General features: G+C 46.7%; 1 protein-coding gene across 10 annotated transcripts in view; it reads left to right on the top strand.

Moving 5' to 3' along the window:
* Window positions 1–13,466, top strand: part of CPEB1 (cytoplasmic polyadenylation element binding protein 1) — a 51,093-nt gene extending 37,627 nt beyond the window's left edge. For 7 of the 10 annotated variants that reach the window (XM_082198558.1, XM_082198560.1, XM_082198553.1 and 4 more), the window contains 6 exons: window positions 2,546–2,650; window positions 4,349–4,485; window positions 6,450–6,648; window positions 8,160–8,254; window positions 10,521–10,601; window positions 12,074–13,466. In XM_082198558.1, coding sequence (XP_082054684.1) covers window positions 2,546–2,650; window positions 4,349–4,485; window positions 6,450–6,648; window positions 8,160–8,254; window positions 10,521–10,601; window positions 12,074–12,184 — 728 coding nt within the window. In that variant the 3' untranslated portion in view covers window positions 12,185–13,466. The remainder of the gene's footprint in view (window positions 1–2,545; window positions 2,651–4,348; window positions 4,486–6,449; window positions 6,649–8,159; window positions 8,255–10,520; window positions 10,602–12,073) is intronic. The other 3 variants (XM_082198556.1, XM_082198554.1, XM_082198557.1) reach the window with 2 other exon arrangements.
* The last annotated feature ends 4,140 nt before the right edge of the window (window positions 13,467–17,606 follow it).

Here is a 17,606-nt window from a genome sequence, read left to right as displayed (position 1 = left end):
GGGTTTCCACAGTCTGTCCTCAGAACAGCTCATCCTGACTTGATCTGCCTCTTATTCAAGGGCGCCAGGGCATGGGTGGGGAAGCTGTGACCCCCCCCCCAGGTAGTGTTGGAAACTCAACTGTTGGCCCCAGCCAACATGAGCACTGGCCAGGGATGAAGGGATTTTTAGCGCATCAACATCAGGCTCCCCATGCCAAGTCTACAGCCTCAAGGGATGTGGCCTATTCAGGTCAACTGCTCTTGGAGCTAGTCAGTTGACAATGCTAGCTAGTTACAGCCGCCTCTGTTATCAATTGTTTGCTCAGCCTAGCTATTCTTAAAGTTAGTGTGCTTTCAGTATAAAGTATTGTGTTGCTTATCTGAAAACCTGGAGATAGCTCAATGGTGCAAGAGAGCCCCATGTTGGGCAAAGGATTCCAGCACTGCAGGATATTGGACCAGGTGACCTCAGTGTCCCTTCCAACTATACAATTCTATGGCTATTTAATTTAGGAGCTACTTTTTTGGGGGGTGGCAAAGCTTACCCAACCCCCCCAACCCCGCCCAGGAGCATACAAAAAAATACCAAAAATGATGCAACATTTAGAAACGTCAGCATGAAAATTGCTGCAAAGCAGAACAAAGCACAGAAAACACACACACACCAAAAAGCACCACATGTTTTTGGAACCACATGAATTCCAGAAGCAGTTCACCAATTATAGGAGAGACCCCATAGCTCAGTACTAAGCCTCTTCGCTTTGCACCCAGCAGGTCCCACACTCAAATCCCTGGCATTGCTATCTACCATTATTTGGCAAAGAAAAGACTTTTGTGAGAGAGCCTAGTGCCAGTTAAAGTAGGCCATACGAGCCAGCTTCATGCATTGAAGTATATTCTTATATTCGTCTTCCTTGGTCTGTGGCCTAGAACAGAGACATAGTGTGCCGCTTATGCTCTGAGCATGAGATGGTGAATTGTGGTGACTAGAACATTGGGCGTGGCTTGGTGACAGCCAGATTTAAGCCTCTGCTGGACAAGAAGCTTTCTGGGCAAACTCAGACCAGTCAGTCACAGATAATATCAAGAAAAATCCCCTCTCTGTGGCTTCCCCAGGCTGCTTTACAAGGGAAGTCAGGATAAAGATAGGTTCACATGAAGTGTGTGGGCTCTGCAAATAATTAAGACACTAACGGTGGAGTCCCCCACGTAATTGCTATTATGTGTTTCACAGAATGCCACTTAAAATATCAGAGCTGCTGTACTGAATTGCACAAAAACGGGAATGATTCAAGTGTCATTACATGAGAAGGCAGAAAACGCATATCAGGAGTAGCGAATAGAATTTGAGTTGGATATGGAGCACAGAAGTGCAAATCACAGTTTGCCAAAATCCATTGAGTGGCCAAACGACTGACCCGACCAACTCGTACATTACTACTGCAATGGAGTTTTTCAGCTTTCACATTCCAAAAATGAGGGATGCTAAAAAGTTGTAACACAGCTTGGGATTTCAAAAGAGATTTTGGTTAAATTAATAAAATTTACTTTTGCTTGGCAAAATAGCATAGAAATCAAGTACTTGCAGTTATGTTGTAGTTATCATCATCATTAGTTGTTATTTGGCATTAACTGACATTTTCAGAAGTCAAAAATTAAGTTCCACCCCACCGCCTAAAGTGACACTCCTACCAGTGGTTGATAATTGTCCTCCGTTGAGGTTCTTTGCTGGCCAGGAAACTTTCCCCTGTGCTTGTCCCTCCCATGTGTCTGTTAAAGGTAAAGGGACCCCTGACCATTGGGTCCAGTCGTGACCAACTCTGGGGTTGCGGCGCTCATCTCGCTTTATTGGCCGAGGGAGCCGGCATACAGCTTCCGGGTCATGTGGCCAGCATGACTAAGCTGCTTCTGGTGAACCAGAGCAGCACATGGAAACGCCGTTTACCTTCCCGCCAGAGCGGTACCTATTTATCTACAGTGGAACCTTGGATTGCGGACGTAACCCGTGACGGAGGCACATCCGCAACCTGCAGCGTTAGTAACCTGCAGCGCTGCGTCTGCACATGTGCGTTACGCGATTTGGCACTTCTGCGCAAAGCGCAATTTAGCACATCTGCACACATGAGAGCGGCAAAACCCAGAAGTAACCCTTCCAGTACTTCCAGGTTTTCCACGGTCCGCAACCTGAAAACACATAACCCAAAGCGTTTGTAACCCGAAGTACCACTGTACTTGCACTTTGAGGTGCTTTCGAACTGCTAGTTTGGCAGGAGCAGGGACTGAGCAACGGGAGCTCACCCCGATGCGGGGATTCAAACCGCCAACCTTCTGATTGGCAAGCCCTAGTCTCTGGTTTAGACCACAGCACCACCCACATCTGTTAGCCAATCATTATTGATGCAATGTTTGATGGAGCCATGGGGAAGTTTTATTGAATTACATTGCTGTATGTTTATATTTTACTGGGTTTAAAAAAAAAATGCACAAAGCATAACTCCATGCACGGGAGTTGAGGTTTTCTCTCTCTCTCTTACCCCTCTAAACTAAATCTCTCACTTGTGCAGCGGGTCTGATCAGCACTTTCCGTGTGTTTGGCTCGCTGAGAGTGGAGTGGCCTGGTAAGGATAGCAAGCACCCCCGCTACCCTCCCAAAGGTAATATGCCTAAAGGTAATACAGACATGGTAGGAACCTTTTTATCCATGCTACGTATAGAGAGCACTGTGGGCTGCTGGGCTGGCATGACTGCATGGTGGTGACCGGACAGGTAGAGCACCATAGGATTACAGGCCTCGGGCGCACAGGTTCTTTCCGTTAATGTAATCTGCCAGCTCTTTCGGGGTGAGGGGCTGCACACAGCGGTGTTCACACGGTGGCAGTCACACAGGGAAAAGAACAGAGCTTTGGGTTTATTTGTGCTGAGGAAGCCGTAGCTGTCGTTGCCATTCTCCCCAGTCAGTTGTATTAAGGCTTGAATTTCTGCTGAGCCAAGCAGAAAACCTTGCTTTGCCATTAAGGCATTTGGGGAAGTGACTTGTCTTCTGATGTTCAAGATGCATCAGCCCTAATGTTCTGTCTTGAGAAACCTGGAGTACTTCCATGCTCGGTCCCGTCCCCCCCACTTCCCCCTCTCTCCAATTTTGGCACCGTTCCTTACTCGTTGGGCAGTTCAGATGCATTCCCATCTTTGGTTCCTTCCAGATGTTGCAGGCTACAACTCTCATCGGCTTAGCCAGGATGACCTATAGGGATGCCCAGTAGTTAGGGATGACGTCTAGGACATCTAGCAGGTCCCAAGAGGGGTGATGGTGGCTGTACTTAGAAGGAAGTGGGTGCTGTTAGGGCAGAGGGAGCTGCCTTTACTTTAGACAGAGCTACGGCTGCTACTGCTCAGATCATGCACATGTTAATTGGGCGTGTGCACAGGGACACCAGTTTAGCCCATACACCTCTGTTGATTTAAAGTACACAATTACATGCTGGCTCTCCAGTGCTAGTGTGTGCACACTCCTTTTTGCCGGGAGCAGGGAATCTCCTGCTTGGAATAGCAAGCCCTCTTCTCTGGGAAAAGTACATTGATAAGTATAGTCTGTTCTCTCTCCCCAACTGCCTGCCATGGGAAGTCGGACATACCAGTGGTTTCCCCAGCATAGCCATCCCACCCTGGCTATCCCACCCACAGGGACTGTCTTCCGCTGTTAGCTCAGAACAGGGTCTAGAAATAGCACTGTGTTAGCAAAATGAAAGAGCTCACTTCTTACGGTTTGCAAGCACCCTGGATTGCTTGGCACTGCAGTCTTTGTGCACCATTTGAGTACTTAATGGGGAGAAAATTGTGTCTCTGGCAAATGCGACGGTCTGGAGTAGAGGATTTCAATCTCTGCTGTGCCTAAGAATTGCTCAGTTGACCCAACTCTTCCATCTTCCATTAATGGAAGCAGTGAAAAGGAATGAGATTCTGTACATTGCAAGAAGATAGCCTAATATCATTATTTTCCCCCATCTCTATGCAGTGGTGGAAATAACCTGCTATGCATTTGTGAAAGTGGTATATAGACAAAAGGTTGTCTTTCTCTGATCCTGCACTTTCCAAAGCATTGAGAATAGGGCTCATGAGCCACTGATAGATGTAAATGGAGCCTCAATGTTCAGAGGCAGGCTGCCTGATGAACCAGCAGGCAGGCGGGAGACTGGCATTGCTTTTGAGCATCCCCAAAACATCAAACTGGTCACTGTTGAACTAAGTCGGGTCATTGAGTACAACTGGGCAATTCTTAACACGAACTGCACTGCAAAAACACTCCCTAGGGAAGAAGGGAGCATGCTTGTACCCTGCGTTCTAAGTAAATTTCTTGTCTTCCGCCCAAGGCTATGCATATCTGGTGTTTGAATCGGAGAAATCTGTGCGTGCTCTGCTCCAGAACTGCTCCCGTGATGTGCTGAGTCCCAGTGGCCTGAGCGAGTACTATTTCAAGATGTCCAGCCGCAGGATGCGCTGCAAAGAGGTGAGAGGATGTGCCGCTGTGCAGTCCAAACAAGGCACCCAGTTGGGTGGCTATAACCTCGTATTGCTTTATTTAGGAGCCATGTATTGCCTTCGAAACGCTGGCAGCGGCCTCTCGTTCTCCAGGGTGACTTCTGCATAGGCAGCTACCCTTGGTGATGGGTGGAATTGCTCCCAGTTTGCACAAAGGCTGCTTGTGCCATATGTTGCATAGTTGTTGACTCCAAACACATGCAGCTTTTAGATAGACAGGAAGAGAGATAGGGATAGAGAGTGGCGCATTTGGAAAAGTGCTGGTTCTGAAGGTCTCTAAGCACATGGTTTGTGTTGCCAGTGGGTCAGAGGATGGGTAATGTGTTGTGGAGTGTGATAGATGCTGGAAGAGGTTGCTTGTGACTCTGCGTTGACAGAATTGGCAGCAAGGCTCCTCATTGATCTTCTCCAATAGGAGGTCTTTGTTGCTGAAGGATGGCTGCACAAGCAGTAAAACCATGAAGAATGCATCCCGTTGCTGGTTGGCTTTCTGCTTTCTTGCCCTGTGACATTGCCAGTGGTGTATGTGTGTGTATTCAGCATGTATTGTATAGTATCATCTTGAAGATAGCTTCTTTAAATATTGTTTCTAGTGCCTGTGGTTGCAGAGAGATGGCTGGATATGTGCTGGCAACCAGCCACAAAAAAAATACAAATATTTTTTATTTAGAAGACATCTGAAGGCAGCCCTATATAGGGAAGTTTTTTTAGTGTTTGATGTCTCACTGTGTTTTATATTTTGTTGGAAGCCACCCAGAGTGGCTGGGGAAGCCCAGTCAGATGAGCGGGTTGCAAACACTGCAAACACACCAGCAGGATGCTCAGTCCCCCTTCTGTGTTTTATTTGCATGTCCCAAATTAAGGGCAAGGTTGTGTTCTGCTAAGCAAGCCATCCCTAAGATACCAGCACCACACATCTATAACAAGTTACCTCTGTCCCTAGTTGAATTCAGGTGTTCAAGTGGGATGCTCAATTTAGATGGCGTGACCCTTGTGAGATTGGTTTGGGCAGCGCCAAAGGATTAGGGCTACGACTACATCTTGTGTTGCTGCTTCAGTCACATATCTTGGCTCTACTATACTCTGGGCAAGTGTTGCATAAATGTACTGCTTGCAAAGTATTGTTTCCATGGTGCAAGCATATGTTATCACTGGGTCATGCCAACCCTGCTGTTCACAGGGAATGCGTAATAAATGCAGTCTTTAAGGCAGAATATGCTTTAAACTGCATAGAGGAACTGAATGGAAAGGAGACTGCAGCCCCCTTGTTAACAGGACACAATATTCGGTTGAAATAGAGTAGTGTACCAGAATTGGGAAGTGGAATAAAAGAACTATTCTTTAGCCATCTCCTGGCTTCCATGGAATCATCAAATAGTAGAGTTGGAAGGGACCCCAGTGGTCATCTAGTCCAACCCCCTGCAATGCAGGAATCTTGGCTAAGGCATCCATGATCCGATGGCCATCCAACCTCTGCTTAAAAACCTCCAGTGAAGGAGAGTCCACAACCTCCCAAGGGAGATCATTCCCATGTTGAACAGCTCCTACGTCCATCCTCTGCTCATGTTCCAGCTTGTCGACATCCTTCTTAAATTGTGGTGCCCAGAACTAGGCATTATGCCTTCCACAACAGGGGTTTTGACTACAGTTCCCATCAGCTTAGTTTGTGTCTCTAATAGCTCAGATCCCAACAGGGCACCTTTGACCAAAGGCCAGTTGTACAAAAGTCAGATAGTCCGAATATAAGAGCAGCCATTTGTGTGCTGACTCAGCAGTTTGGAAGGTTGCAGCGGTTGAAGTGCACTTGGCATCAGGGCATGGGAAGACCATTTGAGGTGCACTTAGAAATAAGTTGTTTGGTTTGTTTTTCAAAGGGGGAGGATACTTGGCTTGTGGACTCGACTCACACAGTTTTCTCTTGGGTGACTTCAGGTACAAGTGATCCCATGGGTCCTGGCAGACAGCAACTTTGTGCGCAGCCCCACCCAGAGGCTTGACCCTGGCAAAACAGTCTTCGTGGGAGCTCTTCATGGGATGCTCAATGCCGAAGCTTTAGCAGGGATCCTCAATGACCTGTTTGCTGGCGTCGTGTATGCAGGTATCGACACAGACAAGCACAAGTACCCTATTGGTAAGTGAGGCTAATCAACGACTATTCGTTCATATTCTGTTGGTTTCTGGGCCTTTTGGTGGTACCTTACCATGGCCAAAAATAGGTACAGATGGTACCTTGTAATTGAAAAGGGTGTTGAATGGCTAAGTTGAAGACCCTGGATACAGAGGCAATTTTAGGGCAATGCGAGTGGTGCGGTCGCACCAGATGCGCAGCTGAAACGGGTGCCTTCTCAGTGCTTGTCCACTTTGGGAAAGAGGCATGAGGGCTCTGGCAGAGTTCTAGAGTCCTCCTAACTCCTTCCCAAAGCTGGGCAAGCACTTATCAGGCTCTGGGACAGAGGTGGGTGGATTTTGGGACCCTGCCAGAGTCTCACGCCTCTTTCCCCAAGCCTGGCTTAAGCCAGTGCCATGAGGGTTGTGGGGAGGGTGTCAAATGGCCTTGCACAGGGTGGCATATTACTGCTGGATAGCATGACTGGGGAAAAGGTTGGTGATCACTTTGTTTTGTATTCCACGAGAAGGTTGTTGTTAAGTTTGTTTCCCAGCAGATTACACATTCTGCAAGGCAACGAGTTTCTGCTAGCGCAGCCGCTGCATTTGATTCCACCGTTGTGCAGCGTTAAAACACTGCCACCCGCTAGACAGAGAACGTTGGATAACAGCCCTTTAAACTGAACTGTTTCCCTCTGGGTAGACTGTTCCAGCCAAAGACTTGCCTGCTTTGTAGCTTTTGATCACTGCCTCAGGTTATCATGATGGTGATGGTATAAATCAGGGGTGGCTAACTTTTGCCCTTCCAGATGTTGTTTGACTTGATGGCTCTCATCATCCCTGGCAATTGGCCATGCTGGCTGGTTCTGGTGGGAGCTGAAATCTTAACAATAACTGGAGAGTCACAGATTAGCTTCCCTTGCTGTAAATCTATACAGCATTATTTTAGCTTTTAACTTGAAAGGCTTTGAACCGTCCATTCAGCACTAGAAGTCTCTTGAGTATAGTTCGTCAAGATGAATAGGCAGCAGGCTGCTACTGGAAATAGATAAATCTGACTATTTCGGGCCAGTGTCACCTTCTCGTGTGTTTACCCATAGTTTCGTTCTTTTTCCACATTAATCTGCACTGTTGAAGAAGTCTAAATCACTTTAAAAAGAGTGATGTAGCACTTAAGAGCTAGGACTTGGAAGACTCTGGTTCAAATCTCTGCTTGGTTGTGAGAATAAAGGGGAGAGGCAGGTCGCCTTGCTGCTGTCGTGTGAAATCTGTTGGTGGCTAGGTTCCAATCTACACATTAGTCTGTGGGTTGCAGATCAGGACGTTCCGTATAGGAATTTGCAAAGATTGAATTCCTCAAGCATCCCTCCCCTCCATTAACCTCTGAACCCCCTCTCCCTCCCTGCTGTGGTAGACCTTGGCAAGCAAGTCACGTTTGTGCTGACTCATAAGTCTTGCATTACTATGCTGGTAGATGCGTATCAGGATCTTTCCTTGGAGCTGTGCACTGCACTAATGGGCTGGGTTTTGTTTCAGGATCTGGCCGTGTCACCTTCAACAACCAGCGCAGCTATCTGAAAGCAGTGAGTGCTGCATTTGTGGAGATCAAAACAACCAAGTTTACAAAAAAGGTGAGAGGCACGAAAGGAATGGACAAGCTCCTTTGTTGTGCTTATTGGCAAGGATCCCTAAAGTGGGTGCTGTTGCATAGTCCCTAGAAATAGAACAGAGATTCTATGTGGGATAAAATATATATCCTGGGGGGACATCAGCAGAGAGCAAGAGCTTGCTGGAGCTGGGATGTGAATAGGAATTACCGTACTTTTCGCACCATAACACTCAGCCCCCCCCCCAAAAAAAAAAGTAAAGGGAAATGTGTGTGCGCGTTATGGAGCGAATGCAAGCGGGAGGAGTCGCTCTTGCAGGCTTTTCGGAGAGGTGCCTCTCTTTCTCCGTGTCTGCCTGCAGCCGTCAAAAGCTGTGTGCAGCGTGTAAAAGCCAAGGTGGGATAAGGGAGAGCCTCTCTTTCTCCGTGTCTGCCTGCTCTATGGCTTTTTGGCGAGGTGACTTTATAGTCTGATGGGCTGACTGTAATTCAAGCAAAGGGAGAGCCACTTACACACATGTAAGCGGCTCTTACTCTGCTTTCTTTACAATGAGCCGGAAGGAGGGACAAAGAGGGCATCCCCTCCCGTCCCTCCCCCTGCACCTCACTGGTAAATTCAAACAAAGCGGCTTACAAGGCTCGTGTCCCTGCGTCTCCTCCTCTTTTTGCTCCGGTTCGAGGCAAGGCAGCTGCACAAATGTGAGCTCCCCCCCTCTCTCTTTCTTCCTTCCCTCCCTCCCTCCCAGAATATTTTTTTCCTTGTTTACCTCCTCTAAAAACTACGTGCATGTTATGGTCAGGTGCGTGTTATAGAGCAAAAAATACGGTAAGCTAGTAGGACTTCTTCCCCTAAATACTGATTTCAGTAAGTAAGCAGGGAGCTGGGGGGGAAATAGCAGATATAAGGCACGAGGAGTTGGTCCACCTGGTTCACCTATCTCAGTACTGTCTCTTCCTGGCAGAGATCTTCTTCCAGCATTGCAGAGGAGGTTGGATATTCCAGGAATCTTAGCATCATCAAGCTTATTATATGCTGGTTTTTCCAAAGTGTGCTCTTAAGTAGCTCGTGGGAACAGTAAACAGATCAATATATAGGTGCATCAGAAACAGTCATAAATACATCAAACATGTTTCATAATATATTTATATCCACACTAGCAAGCTTGTAAAGGCATTTATTTCAAGAAATCCCTTATCATCCCTTTCATAATTTAGGATTGCAGAGAATAGCTGTGTTAAGGAAGCTAAGCTTCAAAACGTTACCTTTCGCTCCTGATTAAAATCTTACCAAAGCAGCCGCGTTGTAATAAGGCCTCAAAAAAGGGTGCATTAACCTCAAGTAAGCACAGCCAGTTCTTCATATAACAGGCACCAAAAAGAGCTGTTTTTCTCCTTCCGGAGCAGCCTTTGTAGATGGAGTCTGTGGCAGGCCCTCCCCAGGCCTGCAGAAAACCCTGTTTGAGCAAAGAAATGGTGGGAGTAGAAGCGACAAGGGCTGTGGCGCAGTGGTAGAGCATCTGCCTTGTGTGCAGATGGTCTGAAGGTTCAATCCCTCGCAGGAGGGACCCTGGAGAGCTGCTAGCAGTCATTGTAGGCAATTGCAATCTTGATGGACCATGTGTCCGACTCCAGCAGCTTTCTGTGTTCCAAGTATGCTGGGAAAGGGCGATCTTTTTCTCCTTACGCAGTTACTAAAACAAGCCTGCCAGTCAGTCTCCAAACTGGCTTTAGTGCTTCAGAAGCCACTATGACGAATGTGTATAAACAAGCCATCCACTCTTGGGATACATGTTATGGGAGGCTGCACCTAGTTGATTTTCATGTTCCGTGCAGAGACCACTACCCCGTGGTCCTCTTCTGGGGAAAGGGGCAGACTTCTCCAGTGGATGAAATGAAAGCAAAGCTTTAGTCCAGGCATAGGCAAACTCAGCCCTCCAGATGTTTTGGGACTACAACTCCCATCATCCGTAGCTAACAGGACCGGTGGTCAGGGATGATGGGAGTTGTAGTCCCAAAACATCTGGAGGGCCGTGTTTGCCTATGCCTGCTTTAGCCAGATGAATCTGACAGTAGCACTGGTCGTCTTCAACATCAAACCCTTGCAGCTGCTTTCGTAGGAGACTCAGAACTCTTTCAGCCTTTGCTCCCGCTTGTTTCCTCTGAAGTGCATGCCCCCGTTTCTTCTTTCCCCCTCTCACCATTAAGACTGCACTGTGAACTCCAGCTGTGCTGCTTCGTCCCCTGGGCTCCTTCCCTCTGGCTTTAATTTCCTTTCCTTACTTCCGGGGCAGGTTCAGATTGATCCATACCTGGAGGATGCCATGTGTCAGATCTGCAGGTCTCAACCAGGTCCCTTCTTCTGCAGAGACCAGGTAAGGCTCGGGTTTTTCCCCCCGTCCACCTTAAACCTGGTTGAAGGGGCAGCATTTCCTACCACACCCACTCTCCTGTAGTGCACAGAAGAAACTTCTTGAGGGCTCCTTCCCCTTTGCCCCCTTTTAAAATGTTTGCCCATTTTCACCATCTTTGGAGTGAGTGGAAGCTGCTCTGTTGCACAGGTGAAGCAGCTGTCGTTGGTGTCCTGTGTTCTGTTTAATTAGCGGTGAGAAGGGCTGTAGCTCAGTGGTTGCATGCATGCATGCCAAAGGTCTCTAGTTGGATCCCTGGCATCTCCAGATAGGACTGGGGAAGGGTCCCTCTCATAAACCCTGGAGAACTATTGCCAGTCATTGTAAACAGTACTGATCTAGAAAAACGAATCGTCCAACGCTGTATAAGGCAACCTCAGATACTCCAAAGGACAGCAACCAACATAGATGAGAACAGTCTCCACTTGCCCAAGGGCAACCTCTTTTCAACTTCTTGGCAGGCTTTTCATGGATGAAGAGCTGGATGTCTCCTTAACTCCCAACCCAAACTTTTTGTTTTGTGATGGTAGGAGGCAAGCTTTTGGCGTACGTGTCTAGCAGGTGTGGGGAACTTCTGGCCCTCCAGGTGTTGACGTGCAGCTCCCATCATCCCTGACCATTGGCCCATGCTTGATGGGGCTATTGGAAGTTGTTGGCATCCCTCTGTCTCGAGAGACAGTGGAGTTGCACCTCCAGGGGTGAAGTCAGACCGCTGCATAAGCAGCACCAAGGTGACCTTCCAAGGGCACAAGTCTGGGCAGTGTGTCTGGAGGTCATCTGGGCAGCCCAGGACAAGGCCCCCTGATATGGTCCAAAGAAAAGCAGAGCAATGCATTTGGCACCAGCTTTGCTGCGGCAGTTGCCAGGAGGCGGCATTCAAGGTGCCATCCAACCACCTTAGAAGTTCCACTCTGGATATGAGTATGGTTTACTCCTTTGCCTTCTCTCGCAAGGCAGCAGAGGTTTGGGGTCAGGGTTATCCTTCTCCTAGATAGGCTTGGAAAGGTAGCCTATCTATAATCCAGGAAATTCAGGTGTCTTAACCCTTCTGTTGTTGTGCTAGAGATCCTGGCAGTGGGCAGCTCCCATGTCAGAACTTCCTTTTGGCAAAATGCCTTCGTAGTATCTGTCCACACATTTAGTAGGGATAACTGAGGAGATTTTTGAATGTGCTCTAATTATCTGATAGCTCTTGATAAATTGCATTCCAGAATAATAAGGTAACCTTGTTGGCGCTCCAGCCAGAGATTGAAATAAGTTCCTTTTATATCCCTGGGGGGTGGGTGGGTGGGTGTAAGTGTGTAAGCAAAATTCTATAATCTTACGGTTAAAACAACCACCACCCCGTTCCTGCTGCATGTCGGAGCATCTCATGGAGCCAGACTGATGCTTCTTGATCCCCCTCTCTCTTCCCACCCACCCACCCCTCTGCATAGGTCTGCTTCAAGTACTTCTGTCGCACCTGCTGGCATTGGAAACATTCCATTGAGATGTTGCATCACCACCGCCCACTGATGCGCAACCAGAAGAACAGAGACTCCAGCTAGAGCCGAGGTGGGGGCACCAGGAGCCACTGCAGTTGCTGCAGGAGGAAGTTCTCCTGTTCACCCGCCACCGGAAGAGAGCCCGGAGATGTTTGCCGGTGCCACACCCAGGCTTGGGGTGCCCGTCGGAAGGACTAACGGGGAATCTTGCCTTCACGTTTGCACTTGCTGGTCTTTATTTGTTTCTGCACTAATGCACAGTGAATTTTTTTTGTCGAGGGTTTGTTTGGGGATTTTTTCAGAGGGGAGGGCCCCTCAAATGATTCTGCAGTTCCCAGACTTTGGTTCCTTGTTGCTGCTGAGAAGCGCCAAGGACCATGTGTTGAGAAGGTGTTTAATGCAGATGCCTTCGCCTCGGTTTCTTATTTATCAAGGGCCCTTTTTTATCTTCCTTGCAATACTGATGGTAATAGTGCAGGTCTCATTGGCTCAGTTTTTTTGCAGTTGCCATACAGTGCCTTTCCATTCATTTAACCCCCCCATCTGAACGGCATACACTGATTGTTCAGCTGGAGTTTTTTACTGTAACAACAAGGAGACTTTGTTCTTCACTTAAACCAAATCATATTTCATATTTTACGCTCCAGGATTTTTACCAGTTCCTTTTTACACTCTTGAAATGGTTTTTAAGTCGTTTGAGACGAGATTTTTTTTTCCTTTCCTGGCAGCTTTTAACATCATTGCAACTTGTGTCTGGGAGCTGTTCAAGTTTAAAAAAAAAAATGAAGTTTACCAGTTGTGAATAGCAGTATTTGCAACCCAGAAGGATAGGATTTTTGGATTTTGAAACTGGACCGGATAAACGGAACTTCGAGCTGCTGTATATAGTTCGTTGCACTTTAAGTTGCACTAAGGGGGCTTGATAAAGGTTTTTAATCACAAAGTTTCAAGACTTCAATTTTCTTTTTATAACTGAGCTGGTTTAAAGGGCTGTGCTTTAGTGGGAGCCCTTTTCTGTTCTGAGGAAGCAAGAGGGTATCCTTAAGGAATGTAGTCAAGCCAGCAGCACAGCCCGTAGATCGTGCTGGGAGTTGAAGTTTTGATTTTGTTTTATTATTTCCCCTCTTTTGGAAGCTGTGTGCCAAAGAACCAGTGTCCTAAGTTCTCCCTTCTTCCTGCTGAGCTGATGTTGCATATTCCAGCTGCTCTTTGTGGGGTTTTGTGAAGCAGTATGTGAAGTCTCTACCTCATTGTAGTATATGCAGGCAAGACTGCACTCTCCTACAGATGCGTGGAGTAAGCTGTGATGTCGTTCTTGGCACATAATTAAACACGTTGCAGCAAATCCTCAGGTGCACTTTTTTCCTTTGAGGGTGTGCGTGAGAGAGAATGTGTGTGTCTTGGAAGCTTCTAAACAGGCTTTTAAACAAAACAAAACGAGCCACTTTTCCCCCCTTTTTTGCATTTTTGATACAGAGAAACATGACATTGATAGAAGAAGGGGCACTTGTTCTCCAGCCCAGCTTGAGGGTTTCCCACAGACTTCTGGCTGGTCACTGAGAACAGGATGCTAAGAACATAAAAGCCTGCTATATCATCATCAACCTTTATTAGGGTCCAGAGACCCAACAAATCGTTACAAAGCAATACACAATTCATAACAGCCTGCCTCCAGGTTAAACAAGCATTTTGTTCAGAATATAGGGATCATTGGTTCTTGCAACCACCGATAAAAACTTTGCCACTGCTAATGTTCTAGCGTTTGTCCAGTCTTCCAATAGGAACCTGACATAGTGAGCCTCTGATTTTCCCGGGAAAGGTACCAGCAAGGGTAGTATCAGTTCAGCCCTGGCTTGCTTATATTTTGCACAGTGCAACAAAATATGTTTTATGAAATTGATGTCTTGAGCACATGAGCAAAGTCTGTACTGGTAGGGAACTCCTCTCAACCTGCCATCCAACACTGCAGAAGGAAAGATGTTTAGTCTGGCTTCGGTGAAAAGCCTTCGATAATTTGGTACTGTCAGGTTTTTAATGTAAGATGTTAACTTAAAGACATACCCATATTGTACTCCTACTGCCAGCGGACTACAGACCTGCGTGTGATTTGAGATCGCAAGTCACTGTGTGCATTGTCCCATAATCTTTGCTTTAACGTCTTTAGGGTGCCTTCATAACCCAGGTAAATACAGTTGGGGAGGGGTGACAGACCAATAGAGGTGGCTTTTTTAGCCATGGTTTTCTGCCATTTGCTGACAAATTCCTCATTGATCAGGTGTTGGTACAAACCCTTCCCTAGATCAAACACTGATAAACCGAGTGACTGCTATATCAGGCCAGTGACCCATCTTGTCCAACATCTTGTTCTCACAGCGGCCAGCTGGATGGCAAGCCCACAAGCAGTGTTTGAGCACCCCTAAAGTGCCTTTCTGCATCCTCCTCACTGGAAATACACTACTTGGGATGTGTCTCATTTCATCATAACCTCCCAGCTGGTCCCTACAGTAGTTGGAGTAATCAAACCAGGTTGTTGGGGAGTCCTTTAGCACTCTAATACTGTAATGAGCTGGACTTTCTGCACTGCACCTTAATATGATGCACTTCACCATGGCAAAGATCCTTTCTGATGCTTATGAGCAATCAAGTCCCATTCAGCAAAAGGTCCTCTCCAATGTTAATTGAATGCTTCCTAATAATAATAATAATAATAATAATAATAATTTATTATTTATACCCCGCCCATCTGGCTGGGCTTCCCCAGCCACTCTGGGCGGCTTCCAAAAGAATATTAAAATACTATAATACATCAAACATTAAAAGCTTCCCGAAACAGGGCTGTCTTCAGATGTCTTCTAAAAGCCTGGTAGTTGTTCTCTTTGACATCTGGTGGGAGGGTGTTCCACAGGGAAGGCACCACTACCGAGAAGGCCCTCTGCCTGGTTCCCTGTAACTTGGCTTCTCGCAGTGAGGGAACTGCCAGAAGGCCCTCGGTGCTGGACCTCAGTGTCCGGGTAGAACGATGGGGGTGGAGACGCTCCTTCAGATATACTGGACCAAGGCCGTTTAGGGCTTTAAAGGTCAGCACCAACACTTTGAATTGTGCTCGGAAACGTACTGGGAGCCAATGTAGGTCTTTCAAGACCGGTGTTATGTGGTCTCTGCAGCCGCTCCCAGTCACCAGTCTAGCTGCCGCGTTCTGGATTAGTTGTAGTTTCCGGGTCACCTTCAAAGGTAGCCCCACGTAGAGCGCATTGCAGTAATCCAAGCAGGAGATAACCAGAGCATGCACCACTCTGGCGAGGCAGTCCGCAAGCAGATAGGGTCTCAGCCTGGGTACCAGATGGAGCTGGTAAACAGCTGCCCTGGATACAGATTTGACCTGATGGTCAGTACTGCTTATTTTAGTGCTTCCTGTTGAGCGTCATGGTGGGATTCCTGATGCAAAATATTGTAATTCGAATGGTCCCTCGAATACCCTTTCATTACACTGGCAGTTTATATAGGAGGATTATTTTTTTAAAAATATATCTCCCCCCCCCCACACACACACACACCTTTGTAGGAAAATAGCATTCTCTTTCATTTCATTTGAATGGCTTTCTCCTCTCCCTGCCACAGAAACTATCCTACTGTAAATTAAAGGAAAGTGTTAAGGGAGCCATTCAGAAGCACTACTGCAGTAATCCCACTACCATACTCCGCAAGAAGCAATGCATTGTACAACAGGAAATCTAAAACGCACAAGAGCTGCCGTGCCTCTGTGGTGCTTTACCCCCAAACGATTTGGCAACAGCATCATCTGAGTTCTCAAATGGAAACTTGAAAGTGAACAAAGGCTGGCAATTCTAGAGGAAGGGCTAGTACAAAAGCAACCAGAATCTATTTACACGCGGGTGGGTGCACTGAAGCAGCCTCTGCCTTTTCTGGCCTACGTTCCCTTTCAAAGGCTTGCATTGTTCCCTGTGGATTACTAGACCAGCAAAGGCATAAAGTTTCCATCTGAGTTGCATGTGAATAATGGATGAAGCCCAGGAACGCTCCATGGTGATGACACCTGGGCTTTGCAGCATCACCCTGGGAGAGGCTGCCGGCGGACCCTGCGGAGGAAGCCAGCTGTCACGTCCCCTGTGTCAGAAGCCTGCTCTGTGTGGTGGTGACTGACCATTGGCTACTTCCCTGGCATCCTTGCTCTTATGAAAACAGACCTTCATTCTGTAAAACCATTCTCTCTAAAGCAGCATTGCACCACTTGAAACAGGCATGGCTTCCTGCAAAGGATCCTGGGAACTGCATTTGGTTGAACTGAGCATTGTTAGGAGACCCCCATTGCTCTCCGGAAACTACAGTTCCCAGAATTCCCTGGGAAAGAGGGTTTCACTGTTAAACTAGTCTGGGAGTTGTATGTCTGTGAGGAAAACAGGGCAGCCTTACTCTTGGTACTGTTAAACTACAGTTATAAGGATTCTTTGGGTGAAGCCATGACTATTTAATGCTTCAAAATTATAGTACAGGTGGAACTTTCATCTGAGTGTTGCCATTACAGAATATAGTAGGGAGGAAGAAGGTTGGGGCAAAAATTGGAATTGGTTGACAGGGCCTATCGTCAGTCAGGTGGACAAGGCAATATAATTTCCATAGCAGCAAAGCCTCAAATTATGTATTTGCTCAAATCCTAGTTTCATATATAGCTCTTGTCTCTCAGCACATCAAAGAAATGGTTGAGACGTTAAGATAAGTGAAGAGAGTGATTGTCTGCCATTTACATTTGGCAAATAAACAACTGTCATCCCAGACAAAAGTTAAGTTAATTTTAATCCGTGTTCCCTGGGGCCAGGCATACATATAAAGAGCATTTATTTTTTTTTATAAAATTTTTATTGGTTTTACAAAGTTTTTAAATAACAAACAAACACTTAAAAAGACAAACATACACGTATAGTTTCATACCATATTTTCATAAACCTCTTTTCTTGGACTTCCCCTCCCCCCCCCTTTCTGCATCCCAATGTCCGTAATTTTTAGCAACTCCCAATTGTTACTTCCAACCTCTGTCATCTTAGTCTTCTCTATATTCTGGCCTTATATCACTGTATCCCTTTGTCTCTGAAAACCACAACACTTTAACATTCATTAAGTTTATAATAGTCCTTAAGGTAGCTTTTAAATTTTCTCCATTCTTCTTCCACCGTCTCCTTTCGTTGGTCACGGATTCTGCCTGTCATCTCAGCCAATGTCATATAGTCCATCACTTTCATCTGCCATTCTTCCAGCGTGGGTAGATCTTGTGTCTTCCAATACTTCGCGATGAGTATTCTTGCTGCTGTTGTAGCATACATAAAAAAAGTTCTATCCCCTTTTGACACCAATTGGCCGACAATGCCCAAGAGAAAGGCCTCTGGCTTTTTAGGAAAAGTACATTTAAGTACCTTTTTCATTTCATTATAGATCATTTCCCAGAAAGCCTTAATCTTCGGGCACGTCCACC

Source organism: Podarcis vaucheri, assembly GCF_965113315.1.
Source record: "Podarcis vaucheri genome assembly, chromosome: 14".
NCBI lineage: Eukaryota > Metazoa > Chordata > Lepidosauria > Squamata > Lacertidae > Podarcis > Podarcis vaucheri.
Note: the sequence above shows the minus strand (reverse complement) of the source record. Positions and strands in the feature narration are given on the sequence as shown.